Source organism: Aspergillus terreus, genomic scaffold (assembly GCF_000149615.1).
Source record: "Aspergillus terreus NIH2624 scaffold_14 genomic scaffold, whole genome shotgun sequence".
Taxonomy (NCBI): Eukaryota; Fungi; Ascomycota; class Eurotiomycetes; order Eurotiales; family Aspergillaceae; genus Aspergillus; species Aspergillus terreus.
The window spans coordinates 1,260,318-1,276,579 of NT_165937.1; the positions used below are offsets into that span (position 1 = coordinate 1,260,318).

At 55.2% G+C, this 16,262-nt stretch overlaps 7 protein-coding genes across 7 annotated transcripts; 5 read left to right on the forward strand and 2 right to left on the reverse strand.

The window, feature by feature from the left end:
• Positions 1-77: 77 nt before the first annotated feature.
• ATEG_09448 (uncharacterized protein) lies at positions 78-1,211 on the forward strand (the record flags this gene model as incomplete). Its single annotated transcript, XM_001218069.1, has 1 exon — positions 78-1,211. One exon carries the CDS (start codon positions 78-80, stop codon positions 1,209-1,211), a length of 1,134 nt encoding a protein of 377 aa, XP_001218070.1.
• Positions 1,212-1,878: 667 nt separating this feature from the next.
• Positions 1,879-3,285, forward strand: ATEG_09449 (splicing factor ESS-2 family protein; the record flags this gene model as incomplete). Its single annotated transcript, XM_001218070.1, has 1 exon — positions 1,879-3,285. One exon carries the CDS (start codon positions 1,879-1,881, stop codon positions 3,283-3,285), a length of 1,407 nt encoding a protein of 468 aa, XP_001218071.1.
• A 205-nt stretch (positions 3,286-3,490) lies between these two features.
• On the reverse strand, positions 3,491-7,689 carry ATEG_09450 (magnesium transporter CorA family protein; the record flags this gene model as incomplete). The annotated part of the gene is made up of 5 exons (XM_001218071.1): positions 3,491-5,313; positions 5,359-5,537; positions 5,575-5,600; positions 5,675-6,248; positions 6,299-7,689. The coding sequence occupies 5 exons, from the start codon at positions 7,687-7,689 to the stop codon at positions 3,491-3,493; spliced, it is 3,993 nt and encodes a 1,330-aa protein (XP_001218072.1).
• A 1,917-nt stretch (positions 7,690-9,606) lies between these two features.
• On the forward strand, positions 9,607-10,792 carry ATEG_09451 (homoserine kinase; the record flags this gene model as incomplete). Its single annotated transcript, XM_001218072.1, has 3 exons — positions 9,607-10,030; positions 10,086-10,384; positions 10,448-10,792. 3 exons carry the CDS (start codon positions 9,607-9,609, stop codon positions 10,790-10,792), a joined length of 1,068 nt encoding a protein of 355 aa, XP_001218073.1.
• A 555-nt stretch (positions 10,793-11,347) lies between these two features.
• Positions 11,348-11,827, forward strand: ATEG_09452 (signal peptidase complex subunit 1; the record flags this gene model as incomplete). Its single annotated transcript, XM_001218073.1, has 2 exons — positions 11,348-11,557; positions 11,627-11,827. 2 exons carry the CDS (start codon positions 11,348-11,350, stop codon positions 11,825-11,827), a joined length of 411 nt encoding a protein of 136 aa, XP_001218074.1.
• Positions 11,828-12,399: 572 nt separating this feature from the next.
• ATEG_09453 (SCF ubiquitin ligase complex subunit HRT1) lies at positions 12,400-12,642 on the reverse strand (the record flags this gene model as incomplete). The annotated part of the gene is made up of 1 exon (XM_001218074.1): positions 12,400-12,642. One exon carries the CDS (start codon positions 12,640-12,642, stop codon positions 12,400-12,402), a length of 243 nt encoding a protein of 80 aa, XP_001218075.1.
• Positions 12,643-13,483: 841 nt separating this feature from the next.
• On the forward strand, positions 13,484-14,812 carry ATEG_09454 (uncharacterized protein; the record flags this gene model as incomplete). The annotated part of the gene is made up of 1 exon (XM_001218075.1): positions 13,484-14,812. One exon carries the CDS (start codon positions 13,484-13,486, stop codon positions 14,810-14,812), a length of 1,329 nt encoding a protein of 442 aa, XP_001218076.1.
• Positions 14,813-16,262: the final 1,450 nt, after the last annotated feature.

A 16,262-nucleotide genomic window follows, 5' to 3' on the forward strand; every position in this document is an offset into this window, starting at 1 on the left:
CCTGGCATGATAGCCCCGAATCCAACGGCGCAGACAGCACCTCTGCACGGACGGCATCAAGACTCGGCTCCCCGGCGATGCAACCTGATGCGCTGGGTCCCCCTAGGTCGCGTCTGTCGGTCTTTGTCTCCGGGGAGCTGTCGGAGAAGTTTTCGGAGGCGCTGGGCTCTCCCACTCTCCCGCAATTTCGCGAGAACGCCGAGGCGCTTCGGCAAGAGCGAGCAAAGAACGAACACCCTCGGAGGCAATCGTCGTTCCATCGGAGGCCGACCTATGAGACCATCTATGAGTCCTGGGATGCCGACATTGATTATTGCTACGAGCATGCGGCAGAGTCCAATTCCAACTTTGACTGGGCCCGCAAGTCGCTGGATGAGCCGCGCCACGACCAAGTCGAGGTGTCGGTCACCGTGCCTCCGGATAGTCCGTTGAACGGCGTCCTGGAGGATCAGGTGCGGCCATCCGTGCATCATTTGAGCACCTCCACCCTGCCGACCCTGGACCTGGATCCCAGTCCGTCTCGCTCGCTGCCCAGCGCCAGCTTCGCCGCCACCCCGTCCACGGCGTTCGAGGGTGAGCTGCCCGTTGCCCCGCGGGATGGCGATTTCTTTCAACCAGTCAGTTCTTCAATGTTCCCATCGACCTTGGGAAAACACATGACCCAGGATACTCTGTATGACGAGTACCTAGCGGCTGATGCGGAATCAGATCGTCATTTCTCTTTCTGCTCCCAAGGAGTAATCCGGCCGATGGAGCACCCTGTGTCCCCTCGGAGCAGCTTCTCTCCCATCAGCAAATGCAACTCGGAGGAGAGCTTGATCCTGTCTCGTGCGGCGTCGATTGTCCGCAAGCACCGGTCCTCGGTCTCGACCGCCAGCGTGCCCGATCTCGTGCACAGCCTGGCCAACAGCCGCGAGCTTCCTTTGATGGACCATGTGTCTTCGAGTGAGCGTCTCTCATCGGGCAGTCTCCGCCTCGACTCATCCTCCCACCACCGTCAGGCCAAGAGCCTGGCGCGGGAGTTGGAAGCCTATCGCCTGGACAGCAACGCGACTCCTGAGTCTACCGGTCCCTCGGTCCACGACCGGGCCAAATCGACTTCCGAAGTCGAAGCCGCTCCTCTGGTGGCCAAAGCCACCAAGGCGAGTGCGCATCGCCGAAAAGGAAGAACTTCCTATTCGCTCTTCCCCATCCCACCAACGGCCAACTGAGTGGGTTGGTTGAGCGATCACCTTCTTTTATCTGTTTCTTTTTTTCCCCCAATCTATAGATCTCCTTCCACGTCTTGATGATTTTGTTTGTTTCACGGTCAGGTTTGGCGATATCAGCCGTTGGTAACTTTTACACCTTGCGGGTCGGCCTTGTGGGTTCTTTTGCGATTTCTTACAGTCTGTCGTTAGCATTGTCTTGCATTTCTCAGCGGTTGTTTCCCGGGACAAAAATTGGGTGTTCTGGCATGAGGATGGGAAAGGCAAAGTGTTTGGTTTTTTCAATCTTCGGACAATCGCTTGGTTGGGTTGGGATGGGTTGAGGTGGTTTGCATATTCTATTGTCTTGACACTCTTTGACTGTTCATATTTCATAGAGCATGACAGATATGGTTGTCATTGCGGAAGTGATAGCATCTGATGTAGTGTATGCGGCCTAATATCTGGGTGAAACAGTACCTGTAGGTTCAGGACCGAGTGCAACAAGAGCTCTATGAGTAGTGTCAATTGAAGACTGGGGTCTGAGCTCACAATGACCGCAGCTGAGCCCCCGCCAAGCCTCACCGCCTTGCCGTTTTGCCGCCTCTAACGCCGCCTCTATACTTCTCTCTCATCACTTGTCTTGCTTCAGACCTACCTCTCTTCACCTGATCCGGTCTCTACCGACATCATGACGTCCCCATCACAGGCGTTGGCCAAACGCCAAAATGAGACCGGTCTGATGCCGCCGCCGCCGCCCCCAAAACGCATCAAACGACCGGCTACCGTCCTCGACGAAGATGTCTACACCCAAGCCCTATCCGATATCATCGCGCGAGACTACTTCCCGGGGCTGCTCGAGGAGCAAGTGAAACAGGAGTACCTCGAGGCGCTCGACTCCAAAGACAAAGAATGGATCGCCACCTCGAAGAAGAAGCTGGCCGATCTGATGCGCACGCCCGGACGAGCCCGCGGCCGTCCTGCGGTCTCCGCCACCTCGCCCTTCACCACCGGCCGCCCCGGAGACACGCCCACAGGCTGGGGCGGCGATACACCCATGTCAGTCGTGTCATCGACGACGGAGACCACCACGCCAGCCGACAAGCCCACGCCCGACGTGTCCAAGCTGGGCCTGCTCGAGTTCCAGGCGCAATACACCAGCGAAGACAACGAGTCCTTCAACAAGCTGCTCGACAAGCAGAACGCCAAACGCCGCGAGAAACACGCCTGGCTCTGGGCCCAGAACAAGATCCCCTCCGCCCGCCAGATCGCCCACCGCCAGCGCGAGTCCCGCCGCATCGAGTCTTCCCCCTCCTCCTCCCACCAACTCGTCCCCATCAAAACAGACCTCGACGCCCGCCCCGCCGCCCCATCCACCTGGTCCGCCGCCCCAGACAACACCCTCATGTTCCCCCCATCCTCCATAGAGGACACCACCGAGACCGCCGCCCAGAAAGCCGCCGCCGCCTCGCGCGCCGGTCCCAAGCGCGTCGTCTACCACAACACCCGTCTCCCGGACCCCTCCACCACAACACACCCCACGACCCAGGCGCAGGCGCCGCCCCCCTCGCCCTCCGTCTCCGCCATCCAAGACGCCATCGCCGGGCGCCCGCGGCCCACGGCCTCCGAACCGGGGTGCGCAGCCGGCGAGACGCCGCGCGTAAACGGGTACGCCTTTGTCGACGAGGACGAGCCGGAACCGCCGGCCCCGTCGGGAGCAGCGGACGAGTACACCCCGACAGCAGACGACCTGCATCTTCTCGGCTCCGCAGACAAAACCCCCAACCCGTTCCAGATCCGCGACACCCGCCGCCGCGAGGCCCTGCACCACCGCATGGTTGACCGGGCGGCGCGCGCGAAGCGTGCCGAGCAGGCCGCGCGCGCGGTCAAGACGCCCGTGGCGACGCCGCGGTTTGCGAGTAGTCCGATGCTGGATTTTGGGCTGCGCCAGCGCCAGCGGACCCCTGCTGCGGCTGGGGCGGAGGGGAAGATGTTGACGCCGGCGGCGCAGAGGTTGTTGCAGCGGGTTGGGAGGACGCCGCGGGAAGGGGAGGGGGATTTGAAGAGGATGTGGACGCCGACGCCGCGGCGGAGGTGAGGTGAGGGTGCTTTTGTTGAATTTGGATTTGGGCTTGGGGTTAGCGTTTGATACCATGGGTATGGCGTTGGTGCATTACTATTACTACTTGAGTTAGGCTTAGAATAGAGGGCTTGAATAGCATGTCTTGTATTCGTTGTCGCTATGATTAGGGTATCTATCTACATCATGCTAAGCGTCCCCAGTATAGTGCAAGTGCAGGCAGTCAAACTAGAAGCAACGCAGTCAGCCATGCGGCGAGGGCAGCCACCGACGCCGACGTGCGTCCCGCCGCGTTCAGGAAATACGCCGCCCCCAGATAACTGCACGTAATGTCGCCGTTCGCGGGCCGCGTGCCGTACGACAGGTCCAGCCACCTGCCTGTGGGGCACGTGAACTGCAGGACAGACGGACAACGCTGGACAAGGGTGAAGCAGACGTCCTGGCAGGGGAGGATCTCCTTGTAGGGGCCCGGGCGGATGACCTCGTCGATGAGGGGGTTGCGCGAGCGGGTGTAGGCCGGGAGGGCGAGCTGGGAGTGGTTGGCGACGGCGGGGGCGGAGTGGTTGTCGAAGGCCTGGCCGACGTTGCGCGGGTGCAGGAAGTCGGCCGGGTTGGAGAAGTCGGCGCAGCGCGGGATGGTGACGGCGCAGAGCCACTGCTTGTAGGCGTGGGCGCAGTCGTCGCAGGTGGTGGCGAGAGAGTAGCGCGTCTCGTTGGAGGCGTTGCACTGCACCTGGGCGAGGGAGTAGGTGAAATTCTTGTAGAGGGCGGCGGCGTTGTCGTCGTAGATGCGGCGGATCTCGTCGAGGTCCTTGTGCGGGTTGGACGGGACCGCGTACGCGACCTCGGAGCAGAACGGGAGGTCGTACACGACCGCGCAGTTGTCCTCGGTTTTGGTGCTGAAGGTGCGCGGGAGGTAGACGGTGCCGCCGCCGCCGACGACGCCGTTGCCCGCGCTGGTGGTGTTGCCGTCTTTCGCGAGGATGCCCGTGTACGTCGACGTCTTGTTGAGCCCCGTGAGGTAGAACTGCTGCTTGGGCCGGTGGCCGATGCCCACGCGTGTCATGCTCGTTTTGATGTTCTGGTCGCCCTTGCCGATCTGCGCCAGCGTGTTGAGCGCGCAGTACGACCGCTGCAGCCCGTCGATTGCGCTGTCATTGACGTTGTTCGCGAACATGGTGAACGGCGGCGTCATGTCCATCAGCTCGCTCTCAGTCTGGAGCCCAAAGTCCGAGGCCGTCAGGTTGGCGGTGGTGAACAGCGCATTGTTGGTGTCCGAGTCGACGAAAAAGAGGTATCTCTCGTCCTTCACTTGGTGGAACAGGGCGTCGGTCGACGCCGCGATCTGATACGTGTAGGAGCCCGAGTACTCCGTGCTGTTGGGCGCCCAGACCCCGATGTACACATCTCCGTCGGCTTGCATCGTCACGTTGGCATACCCCTCCACCGCTGTGTAGACATCCTGCTTGGCACTGTCTCCGCCCGGACCGGGCTTTTGCAGGTCTGCGGACTTGGACACATACAGCTGCAGCTGCGGGAGGCTCTTCCCGTCCTTCGAAGTAGGTTTCGAACAGGCGGTTAGAGAGAGGTAGACCGAGCTCGACCGCTTGGAATGACTGTTGCCGGTTTGGCTCTCGGACTCATTCTTCCCATCCTTCGGGAAGTACCACCATTGAGTGACGCCTCGCTCGACGCCGCCATCCTGGTACTGATTGTTCCCCAGAGCAGTCACGCCGCTGGGAGCACGGCGGACAAGATCTAGGCCCCGCGCTTCCCCCGCGTCATCCACGACATCTTCGATGACCAGACCGTTGTATGAACTGAGAGCGAAAGACAGCTGGGGGTCGTCTGCGCCGAGAAACAGGGCGGTTGGGTCTTCCGAAGGCAAGGCCGGGAGGTCTGTGGCGGCGACGTAATGTGCGCTCAGAATAGCGAAAGCGACCACGTAGGCGAAGACAGTTGCGCTGACAGTTGCACCAAAGGGGCACTGCAGTATCGGGTTTTTAAGCCGCATAAGGAGCGTTAGTGGGAAACCCAGGAACGGAACTGACACGGCTCATGAGACGGTCAACATAGAGGGACACAACGTACTTCCTCTCACGGCGGAGTCCTGCCGAATCGTGAGGGAAGAAGGTCCAGAGAAGAGAAGAAGGAGAGAGTCATTCACGAAGCTGACGGCACTGATGTCGCCAACAACATGCATCCGCAGCGGAGGATCGGCGGTGTTGACTTTCTGCCTGGCGGAGTTCGGCTCCCGCTGCGCCACGTGGCTTGGACTTACTAAGGCTACTATTAATATGGTCTTACAATGTACATAAGTAGAGCATAGAGCACTGTAGACGCAATGCATTAAACCAATATATACGACACAAGATAATCACACATCCCACCCCTACACACCTCATACAAGCTTATAAAACCGAGCCGCAACCCCGCTGAGGATGATCACAGCAGCAATAACTCCAAGGATCCCAAACCACCATCCAAGGCCATCGGAATGCTGCCCAGGGACAGGCACGTTCATTCCAAACAAACCACAGATCAGGTTCATCGGGACCAACATCGTCGCAATGAGCGTCACCTTGCTCAGGACCTTGTTAACATGGTTGCCGAGAACCAGGTTGGTCACGTTCAGCTGGGCCAGGTAATTGGTGTGCGAGCGACTGAGCATCTTCTCGAAATGCGCAAGGTTCGACATCATCGTGACGACGTGGTCCTGGATATCACCAAGATAGAGGCCGATATCGCCGCGGGGTGTCACGGAATATTGCTCATTGCAGCGCTTGGAGAAGCCCCGAATGACATCGGCCTTGCCACCCAAAAGGCGCATCAGACTCATCACCTTCTTGCGTAGGCCACCAATCCGTGGCAAGAAGGACTCGAAATCGTCCATGCGAGCGATGAAGACCAGGTCCTCAATCGCCTCTGATTCAACTTCAATTTCCCGAATCACGGGGCCAAAACTGTCGACGATATCGTCACTGTTATCACATTAGTCTTGTCTTCTACCACATCCGAACGACCAACTTACATCATGGCGTAACAGATCCAGTCACTGCTCAAAGACACATAGTCGCGAAGCTTTCCAATTCTCCGCCGCACGTTCGCAGCGTGGGGATTCTCGGTGAAGGAGAACGACAGGACCCCATCCCGGAAAACCACCATGTAGAAATTCACCGGTTCCATAAATTGCTCGCTGCTCTTGTCCATTTGATAGAACGTACGGAAACAGACGAAATAGTACTGCTTGAACAGCTCCACTTTCTCTCGGGCTTCCTGAGTCAGGATATCTTCCGTCGTCAGAGGGTGAATGGAAAAGGCCCTTGAGAGCGCACCCACTTCGTCTTCAGTGGGATTCAAGACATCTAGCCACCACACACCTCCGTCGGGCCCCAGCTGAAAGAGGTCCCGGAAGGTGTCCCCCGGCAAGACTAGATCCCCCAAATCGGCAGCGTGCACGGTGCTCTGGGATTCGGATGAGAAGAAACCAAATCGGGTCGGCTCGTTCTCATTTTTCAGGTTATCCAATAATTCCTTGTCATTCATGACTTTCTCGTTCACTTTCGAGTCCAGCCCCAGGAAGTCGTCCGAGGAACGCTCGTCACTGGAGGACTGCTGCACATCCACGCCATCCGACTTCTGCGCTCCCGGACGGAGGTCGTAAAACACGCGCGGCTTCCGGCCTTGGGAGCTCAAGCTCTGCTTGCGCCGCGTGGTGGGCTTGGACTTTTGATTCAAAGCCACGAATTCTTCCAATTCCTCGTAGTCGATCACGGGAATCCTACCGGGCTGTTCGTAGGTCGGTACGCATACGTCGTCGTTAGCGTCTAGCTGGATGTCGCCCGGCTGAGGTCTGATGATGCTCGCATTGCTGAACGTAGGGCGGCGGGCGTGGGTGCCCCCTGACACGGTCCGTTGAAGGATCGCCTCCAAGTCCGGAGCGGCATGGCTTTCCAACGTGTTGGCGCGCTCGCGACGGCGTGGGTCTGCAAAAGCCTCTACCGAGTTCGGAGGCGATGTCGACCGAGCCGAAACAGAGGAAGCCCTCGAGACGGTGCCGATATCTTGATGGGTCCGGCTGAACGTACGCGTATGGCGCACGCCCGTCGGATCCACCGAGAGCCGCCGTCCGAGGCCATTGGGCTCGTCGACGGAGCGATCATCATCCACGACGGCTTGCTCGAAATCCCGAGAGAAGGAGCCCGCTTCGCGAAGGGCATTCTGAATCTGGAGCAGATCGGATCGCTGGGGAGTTTCCGCGGTAAAGCCGTGCTGGGCAGTATGCTGTCGACTGAGAGACATGTCCGGTGTAGCTTCAATGCGGGGAGGGTCTAAGTGGAAGCGATGGTCATCGAGTTCGGGAACTGGGGTGCTGAACCTGGTGAGGCACAGCTCCTTTTCGGATCTGGGCGACTCAGACATGACGACGAGGTGTATTTGGAATCGGAATCGGATCTAGGTTGTTGATCGATATATCAATCTTACTGCTGGCGACCTGCGAGCACGGTATCGAAGTAAAACTTTCTGCGTCTATTCTCTCGGAGAGACGACGAAGGATGAACAAGTCCCGGGGGTGATTGCTCCTCCATCCATCAGCCAGACCCCTCGCAAGGGCCTGGCATTACCGACGCGCGACCGTGTGCCAGCTTCGATGTTGCTGGGAAAACGAAGTCCCGTTAAGGGGGTCTGGTATCGCCCCCGCAGAAGACCCGGAACTTGGGGCCCAGAAGAGGGTGAAGGAAAGAGGACTGGCTGTAGCGAAGCCCCGCCAACTTGACTGAGTCGTGTGAAGAGAAGCGCTTTCGCTCCAGGGTTGTCAGGATAGACAATTGCAGGGGAGAGCCTTTTTGCGACGTCCCTGCAATTTCTTTCGAAGTAAAAAGTTCGGAGATCGGATCGGGCCCGGAAACGTGAGAAAAGGTGTGAAGGCGGTGTTGTGTACCGTCAATCGTCCAACCGAGTTCGCGAAAGTTGAAAGAAGGTCCAAGACGCCTGTAAGTCTGGACTGATGTGTCGAAATATAAGTGGCGAAGACCGTCTGCGGCCGGATGAGACGATGAAGATCAAACTCTGACAGGGTTGCAGAATGACCCAGATGCCGAGGTGATAGAGCGAGAACTCAGTTCACCGAGGGGTTCTTTGATCAACGACAGATAGTACAAGTTGATTGGATTGATGCGAAAGAATACAAAGAAAAAGAAGAATAACCAAAGGTGATTCACCTGGGGAGGTGAGTTGAGATGATGGACTCAAGGGAGGAGGAGAAGAGAAGAAGAAAATGGAAGAGGGTTTTAAGACTAAGAGTGAAAAAAAAAAAGCCAAAAAAAGAGGGGCGGACTGGGATTTCCGCTTGAGGGAAAAACATCAAACTGGGACCAAACGGTAAGGCAAAAGGCTAAACTAGCGCTAAAATCCCGGACAGCCATGAGGCCACCAGAGGGACAACCGGCGGAAAGGTCTCGAATCTACCGGGTACAATACGGAACGACTAGTCTGATGGATTCTAGAGGCGAGAGGAAGCCTAGGCTACCTTATATCGAAGTACGTAGAAGAGGCCTCCAATACAGAGTACGACTACTGACTACCTAGGTGGGTACATACTCCAGAGTCCCATCCGCATCTGTCGCTGGTTTCAGCAACGTCTCCCGAAGCTACCCATCGCCACTAGTTAGGGGATGACTATTATTAATAACACCCCTTATGTCTGATGCCAGATACTACAGGTTCATTACGATGTATGTCTAGACAAGTGCATACTCCGTGTGGTGATGATAGGTGAGTAATGCCTAGACACGAGGGCGGACAGACATGGCATGACATGCAGCGTGGGGGGAACAGTGACAAGTAACAACTAGTTAGTGGATGATTTAATCTCGCTCGCTCGAAACTTTGTTAGAGTTTGATTTATTCTACGAGCTGAACACAGAACCGATCACGGTGGCCAACTCGTCTCCCATTAGTCGCTAGTACACATATCATGCCCCTGATGGCTGTCTCTGACTGGTATCAGACCGGAACTCTGGCATTCCAATGAACTCTAGAGTAGAACCGGTTTATAAGACCATCTTGGTTGGCTAGAATGCTTCCTCCTGTTCATATCTACTGCAGCGCACCCGTAAAGGTGGGTGATTACCTAATAGTCCCCGAGGTCGGCCCGCACGGGGATTTTTTTTGGACAATATCAGTCATACCAGCAATCATAGACACGATTGACTCAACCTCAATAATAACACCCTTCATTCCTTCTCTTCAACCCTTCAATCGACCCCCTTCCAATTGGTCTTATCCAATTGGTTTTGTCGTCTTACGGTCCCCCTCTTTCCCTTCGCACCGCCCGCCATGGCCTCCTCCTTTGTTATCAAAACACCCTGTTCCTCTGCCAATATCGGCCCTGGCTTTGATGTGATCGGCCTGGCTTTGTCTCTCCACCTCGAAATCCACGTCACAGTTGACTCCTCCAAGTCCTCCTCGCAGCACCCGCTAAACTGCGTCATTACCTATGAGGACAAAAGCACCAACACCGAAGAGATTAGCCTCGATCCCGAGGTCAATCTGATCACCCGTGTAGCCCTATACGTACTTAGATGCCATGACCAAAGAGCCTTCCCCGTGGAGACCCGCGTGCATGTTATTAACCCCATCCCGCTGGGTCGCGGCCTGGGCTCGTCCGGCACGGCAGTCGTGGCCGGCGTGATGCTGGGGAATGAAGTCGGCCGTCTTGGTTTGAGCAAAGATCGGTTACTGGATTACTGCCTAATGATTGGTGAGTCAGTTGTCTTGGTTTGTTTCTAAACCCCTTCGGCTGATTCGACCATAAGAGCGGCACCCGGATAATGTTGCTGCCACCCTTTTCGGTGGTTTCGTTGGAACCTACCTGAACGAGCTGAAGCCGGAGGATGTTGCCCGTAAAGAGATTCCTCTGAGTGAGGTCCTCCCCGCCCCGGCTGGTGGCATCGATACCGGTAAACAGCCCCCAGAGCCTCCTCTTGGAATTGGTCATTATCGGAAATTCCCCTGGGCCAAGGAGATCAAGGCCATTGCAATCATCCCGGACTTTGAAGTGCCCACCGCCAATGCACGCAATGTCCTCCCCACCTCCTACTCCAGGGCAGACATCGTAGGTTTCCCTAGCCGGTAGCGGATTCATCGCGAGACCGTGAACTGACGTCAATCCCTGCAGGTCTTTAACCTACAACGCGCGGCTTTGCTTCCTGCAGCCTTGGGTACCTCCCCGCCTGACCCGGATATGATCTATCTCGCCATGCAGGACAAGATTCACCAGCCGTACCGGAAAACCCTGATCCCAGGCTTGACAGAGATCCTCCAATCCATGACCCCCAGCACACAGCCGGGTCTACTTGGAATCTGTCTGTCGGGTGCCGGACCAACTATCCTGGCCTTGGCCACAGAGCGGTTCGAAGAGATTGCGGACCGGATCATTGCCCGCTTTGCTTCGAACGGTATCTCGTGCCAGTGGAAGCTGCTCGAGCCCGCCCAGGAGGGCTCGACCGTGGAATATCTCTAAAATTCAGGTGTCTGTTGTTTTCTTTGATGCCCAGTCTACGGTTTAGAAAAGGATGTCGGAAGGTTGGATCAGGTGCCATATGGGCTTTGTGTACGGCCGGTTGATGATTATAGAATGATGCGTGCATACCTAAAGCTGGTCCATGACTGGCAGATTATATTTATATACCACACAAAATATTACGAATCTCTTATGCTCCTTTTCATTCCTTTTAATCATATAGTCGCAGGGGTATATACCCACCTGATACCACCACACATAAGTAGTATATACCGACATGACAAGATGCCACTATGTATGGACGACTCAAGACATAAATTGTGAAATAGAGTACGTGCAAAATTAATCCGCTAAATCTACAACCATCAAGATTTCCACGCCGCGTGTGTTTCAAAGTATCGATTTGTATACCCTGGAGAAATGACATAACCGATTTAGGCGGTCAGCCAAGACGACCTATCCGCCAGCGATCAACAACCCTCCACGCGACGAGACATCAACTCCCATCGCCAACCTTCAAAAACAGCGCATAGTCACCACAGTAAGCTATTCATCATGGATGATATCCTTGCGCCTATCCAAGATGCATTCGAGGGCCAGATCGTGAGTTTCCTCTCTGCTTCACAGACATCCAGCCACCTATACCTTTTACTACACCTGGCTGCATGGAACGACGCTAATCTACCAATTCGTTCATCTGAACAGGATTTCCACGGCCAGCGCATCGCCGAACTCCTCTCTACAGCTCTGTTGATCATATCAGGTGTAAGTCTTGGCTTCCCTTGGTGGATGTCCCAGGCTCTATGCTCGGATTGCTTACTTGACCATTGCCAGGTTGTCGCTTTCTTCGTCGGATACATCTACCAAGACATCCATCTTACCCTTTGGGTCGGCCTTGGTGGCACATTAATCACCGGTCTTGCTGTCATTCCTCCGTGGCCTATGTACAATAAGAACCCCGAGAAGTGGCTGGTCCCTGTTCCCGGGAGTGCGGGCGGCGCAGGAGTCGTGGTAGACGGGGTCAAAGTTGCATGAAACAAAATACAGATCTGTTCTTGGAGGTATCGATGCTCTAGTCCTTTGGGATCGACTCCTCCCGGTTTTCTACAGAATTCGCAAGTGCATGCGCGCCAAGAGTATTGTAGTGTATGATGGGGTAAAACGCAGAGAAAAGCACAAAAGACCCATGAACGCCATCCAGACCGGACCCTGCTGGTCTCATGAAAGCCTAGGAACATTGCATCAAACAAACAGTAATCCTCCGTACGATCTTCTAGAAACCCCCAATGAGCCATTGTTTACCGACCATACTTCTGGAACTCCCAGTCTCTGTTATCCAGGGGACACACTTGGCGGGTCTTCAGCCAACGAGATATACAGTGGAAATGGAACGCGTGCTGCATCGATTGACATCAACAGGTTAGCACTGAGCTTAAAAAAGCATGCCAGGGAAGGGGTTCACTCACATTACAGATTCCCCATGCCACCGTGCACTCTTCAGTGGTCGACGAGCCTTGGTTCGCTTGACATTCGATACCTGCATCGAGGATATTAGTTCCTGATTGTCGTGGCAGAGGGAGGGTGGCGTACAGAGATCCATGATGTGGTTACGGCAGATGGCGCAGTTGTCGACGACGATATCCCAAGCCCACAAAGCCACAGCGTTCCACTAGACGGAAATTCAGATTAGCTCGAGGAGTCCCTTCTAGATGGCTGTGTATACTCCGGAGTATAGTTACCTTCTTGACTTCAAACTTCTTCTTGCCATCACTGGCGCCTTCCGAAGACTTAGTCCCCTTTGCCTTGGAGGAAGATGCGGCAGCAGCTTCTTTCATTTCAACGTCGGCCATGGTTGTTTGCTTCAAGACCTGTCGTATTGGTTTTGTCGGGAGAGAATGGGATGGCACCCGTGAGTGGTCGCCTGTGATGCTCGGAAGAGGGGCACGGAGCGGTGAGATTACGTAGTTCCGATCGACGTGTGTGAGGGGACGTGGAAGAATGTGGAAAAGTCGACCAAATAGCAACAGGAAGAGGCGAAACTCGTCTTGGTTGGAGGAGAACGACGAATACGTTGCTGAGAGCAGCCGCCAAGGTTGATTGCGCCAACTCGACTTTGCTTTGTTTGCACCGATCAGGCTGAACGAGTGAAGTGGCGGAGAGGGGAGGAAGACGCCTAACAGCTGCGGAACCTCCTTAGTCATCGCCGATCCCCGCCCCAGCCTTCCTTAACCTCAACCTCACGCCCTTCCAACCATCTCCCTCCTCCATCATCTCCATATCTCAAATGTTGTCTACAATGCCCCTCACTATCAGTTCAGTTTCCTTCTCTCTTCGCGCCCCGATCTAGACGTGAGCATGCCTAGGAGTTCTGGATTCCTCTTCCCTCGACCTTTCTTTCAACGCTTGCAATAATAGACGAACCCTTCTTGACGCGGATTGTCGTCACTACTATCTGATCACGGATTGATCCGACTCATTTGATTTCTTCTTGCTTGTCACCTCTGATTACCAGCGTTACGATTTCAGTGGAGTCTGCTGGACAGTACATGAGCCATCTCCTTGCTACTACAGTTTGCTTGCACTCTACTCATATCTCTACTGTGGTTATTTCTTGACATCTTTCTGCTTTCTTTTTCCTTTTCTTTTCCCACTTTATTCAAGGCTGCCTATTTATTAAGCCGACCTGTCGCAATGTCGACCCAATCTCCTGCTCCTCCGACGCCGAAGCAAACCCGGGGCAACCGTCGCAACCAGAAGAGAAATACCACCCCGTCCACACAAAAGGTTGCTCTGCTCTCGACGCCTCCCTCATCTCCTCCGCGAAACCTGAGCCCTGGTGGAACAGCCACGGATTCATCGAACAATCCCAACGCTTCCAAAAAGAAGGGCGTTCGCTCCAACAAGAAGCCGCGCGAGGCGCCGAAGGCTTCCCCCGCTCAGCGGAACGGCCATCGCCACACGTCCTCGAACCCAAATAACGCTGCGATCCCTCAGATGAACAGCCCGCATTACGCCGGGCCCACTTTCCACGCTTCCCCAGCACCCTCTGCTCTTCCGATCCCAAGCTTCTTCTCCAAGTCCATGCCCGATTCTGAGGCTGCGCCGGTGCTAGAATCAGAAGGGGATAATTTTGATGGCGATCCTGAGCTTGAAACGACCCCTTCGAAGCCGAGGCAGCGCCCTCACTATGAGCCCGAGGGGCCGAAGTCCACTCCTCTCGATTTCCTTTTTAAAGCGGCTGTCGAGGCAAGGAATTCACAGCCACAACGGAGCCCCGAACCGAACATCCGTACCCGCTCTCCACACACAGATTCCAAAGCTCTGCCACAGCGGACGTCTGTCCGTCCTCCAAATGGCATGTTCCCTTTCGAAATGGAGACGCCCGAGACTCGCAACTCGCAGATCGGGCCGTCCTTCGCGCCGTCCTACAAGGATCGCATGAATGCTTTGCGTTCCTCCAATTCTCCCTCTCCGCAAGCAGCGGAACTTGATGAAAACCAACGACGGATGAAGACGGAGGCCTTGAAGAGCTTACTGCTCAACCCTCGACCTCAAAGACCCTCGGCGTCAACTTTGAACGGGACCCAGTCCGTTGACCGGTCGAACAGTAGCCCCAATGTGCCTCATTTTGCAACGCCGTTCAGGGCGACTACTGGACCACCACCTCCGTCTTCCCGCATGCCGTTAGAACATTATCACGCAAATGGACATCGTTCGCAATACCCCCAGCAAACATCACCTTATAATTCACCGATGGGGAAGGATGTGCGGCCAAATCCGGTAAACGGCCCCTACTCCACCCAGGGCGGGTATGACCAGGCGAAGTTTGCGAATCATCACCCCCAACGCCCCATGCATTCGCCTGCTCGCCACCCGTCACCTCCGTCCCGAAACGTGTCGGGCAGCCCGTCCACCAAGGGTCTCGATACGAAGAAGATGGAGGACGATTTACGAAGAATTTTGAAGCTTGATGTGAATCCGGGATTCCCCTCAAGCAGCATCCAGAGCTCGTACGCCTGAGATGCTCTAATTTGTCCTACATAATGCCGAACTGTTCTTTTTCATTCTCGGCTCGCCGCGTTACCCTGATCCTCAGTGGAATGCTCCTATCGTGTTTAATTGGGACCTCAACTCTCAACTTTCACCTAGTTATCGGCAGGGACTTTCACCAGTCCCTTTGCATTTACTGGCCGAGCGATTTTCTTGGGTTTGATCTATTCTTTGCTTCTTTTGTTATTATTTGCCTTCTCTATGCTATTTGATTTGGCTTGTTGCTCATGCTCTGTTTCGTTGGTGTTGCCTCCACGGTTCATGTTGGGATCGGTGTGATCTTGTCCTGGTTGACGGGTCTCTGTCCTCGGGCGGGATGTTTCTATACCCTCGGTTTGCATTGCACCTGGAGTCTGGTGGTCTTTCAGTGCTCACATGGAGTGTGTTGGTTTGGGTAAACTTGATGGCTGGGGCCGAGGATGGTGGCACTATATGGATGTCGAGTGTTTGCGTCTTTCTTTTTGTCTTTGTTTTGTTCGGTTCGTTCTTTTGGACCGCCAGCTTCAGGTTGTATGACTTGGATGGATATATCACTGCACGTTCTGCCGGATACCCGCTATGTCTACATGGTCGTTTCTGGTGGTCAGGCGGGGTTTGGTACTTCGGGTCTTCCTGAGTGCAGTTGATATTGTGCACTGGTGTGTTCATATTTGCAATCCTGTGTGTTAGTACATTCGTTAGAGCCTGTCACTCGTTCTTACGGAGTCTTCGTCCAGTCATTTCAGACTGCGGGCTCCGTGACATTGGCGCAATCATGATCTACGCTCGTTTGAACTTCTCATTGATCCCCAATGGCGGATTAGATCTGGAGGATGGCAAGGTTTCGAGATAACCATCGGAGCGTAAGCTTTGCTCGTGCATGTGGCTTTCAGCTGGCCCATCGGTATTGTGCCGGGCGAACGATACCAGAGGGGAATACTGGCGGTACCTGAATCCCACAGCCTTGGAAGTCCAGAACCCGAGTAGAAGGCCGATACTGACGGCGAGTGGCCGGCGGGCGTCCCCACTCTGTACTGCAAAATACGCGCCCGCTCGGTTAGGGCGCCACAACTCAGGAGAAGAAATCCATGGGTTTTCGGAGAATCGAGGACTTGATTTCTACAGAGTAAATTGGTTGATTGGAGGATAAGAATGCGTCACTGGTCCATGTTCAAACTGGCAGTAGAGAGATAGGAGCGAGAGAGGCGAGCAAGATTGACAGCGATAGCCGAACATGAGCGCGAGTGGACGTAGTTTAATTGAATGTCGATGATTATTAACGAGAACGCCACCGGTCAAATAACCACGATCGGGGAGATCCACTGCTGGCGGTAAGCCTCTTTAGCCCCGAAACCGCCCGCCAAACGGTGAGTAGGAGTAACTACTTAGTTAGATGGTGTGTATTGTTTCGATGGGTCCTCGTTGTTCTGGTTTTGGATCC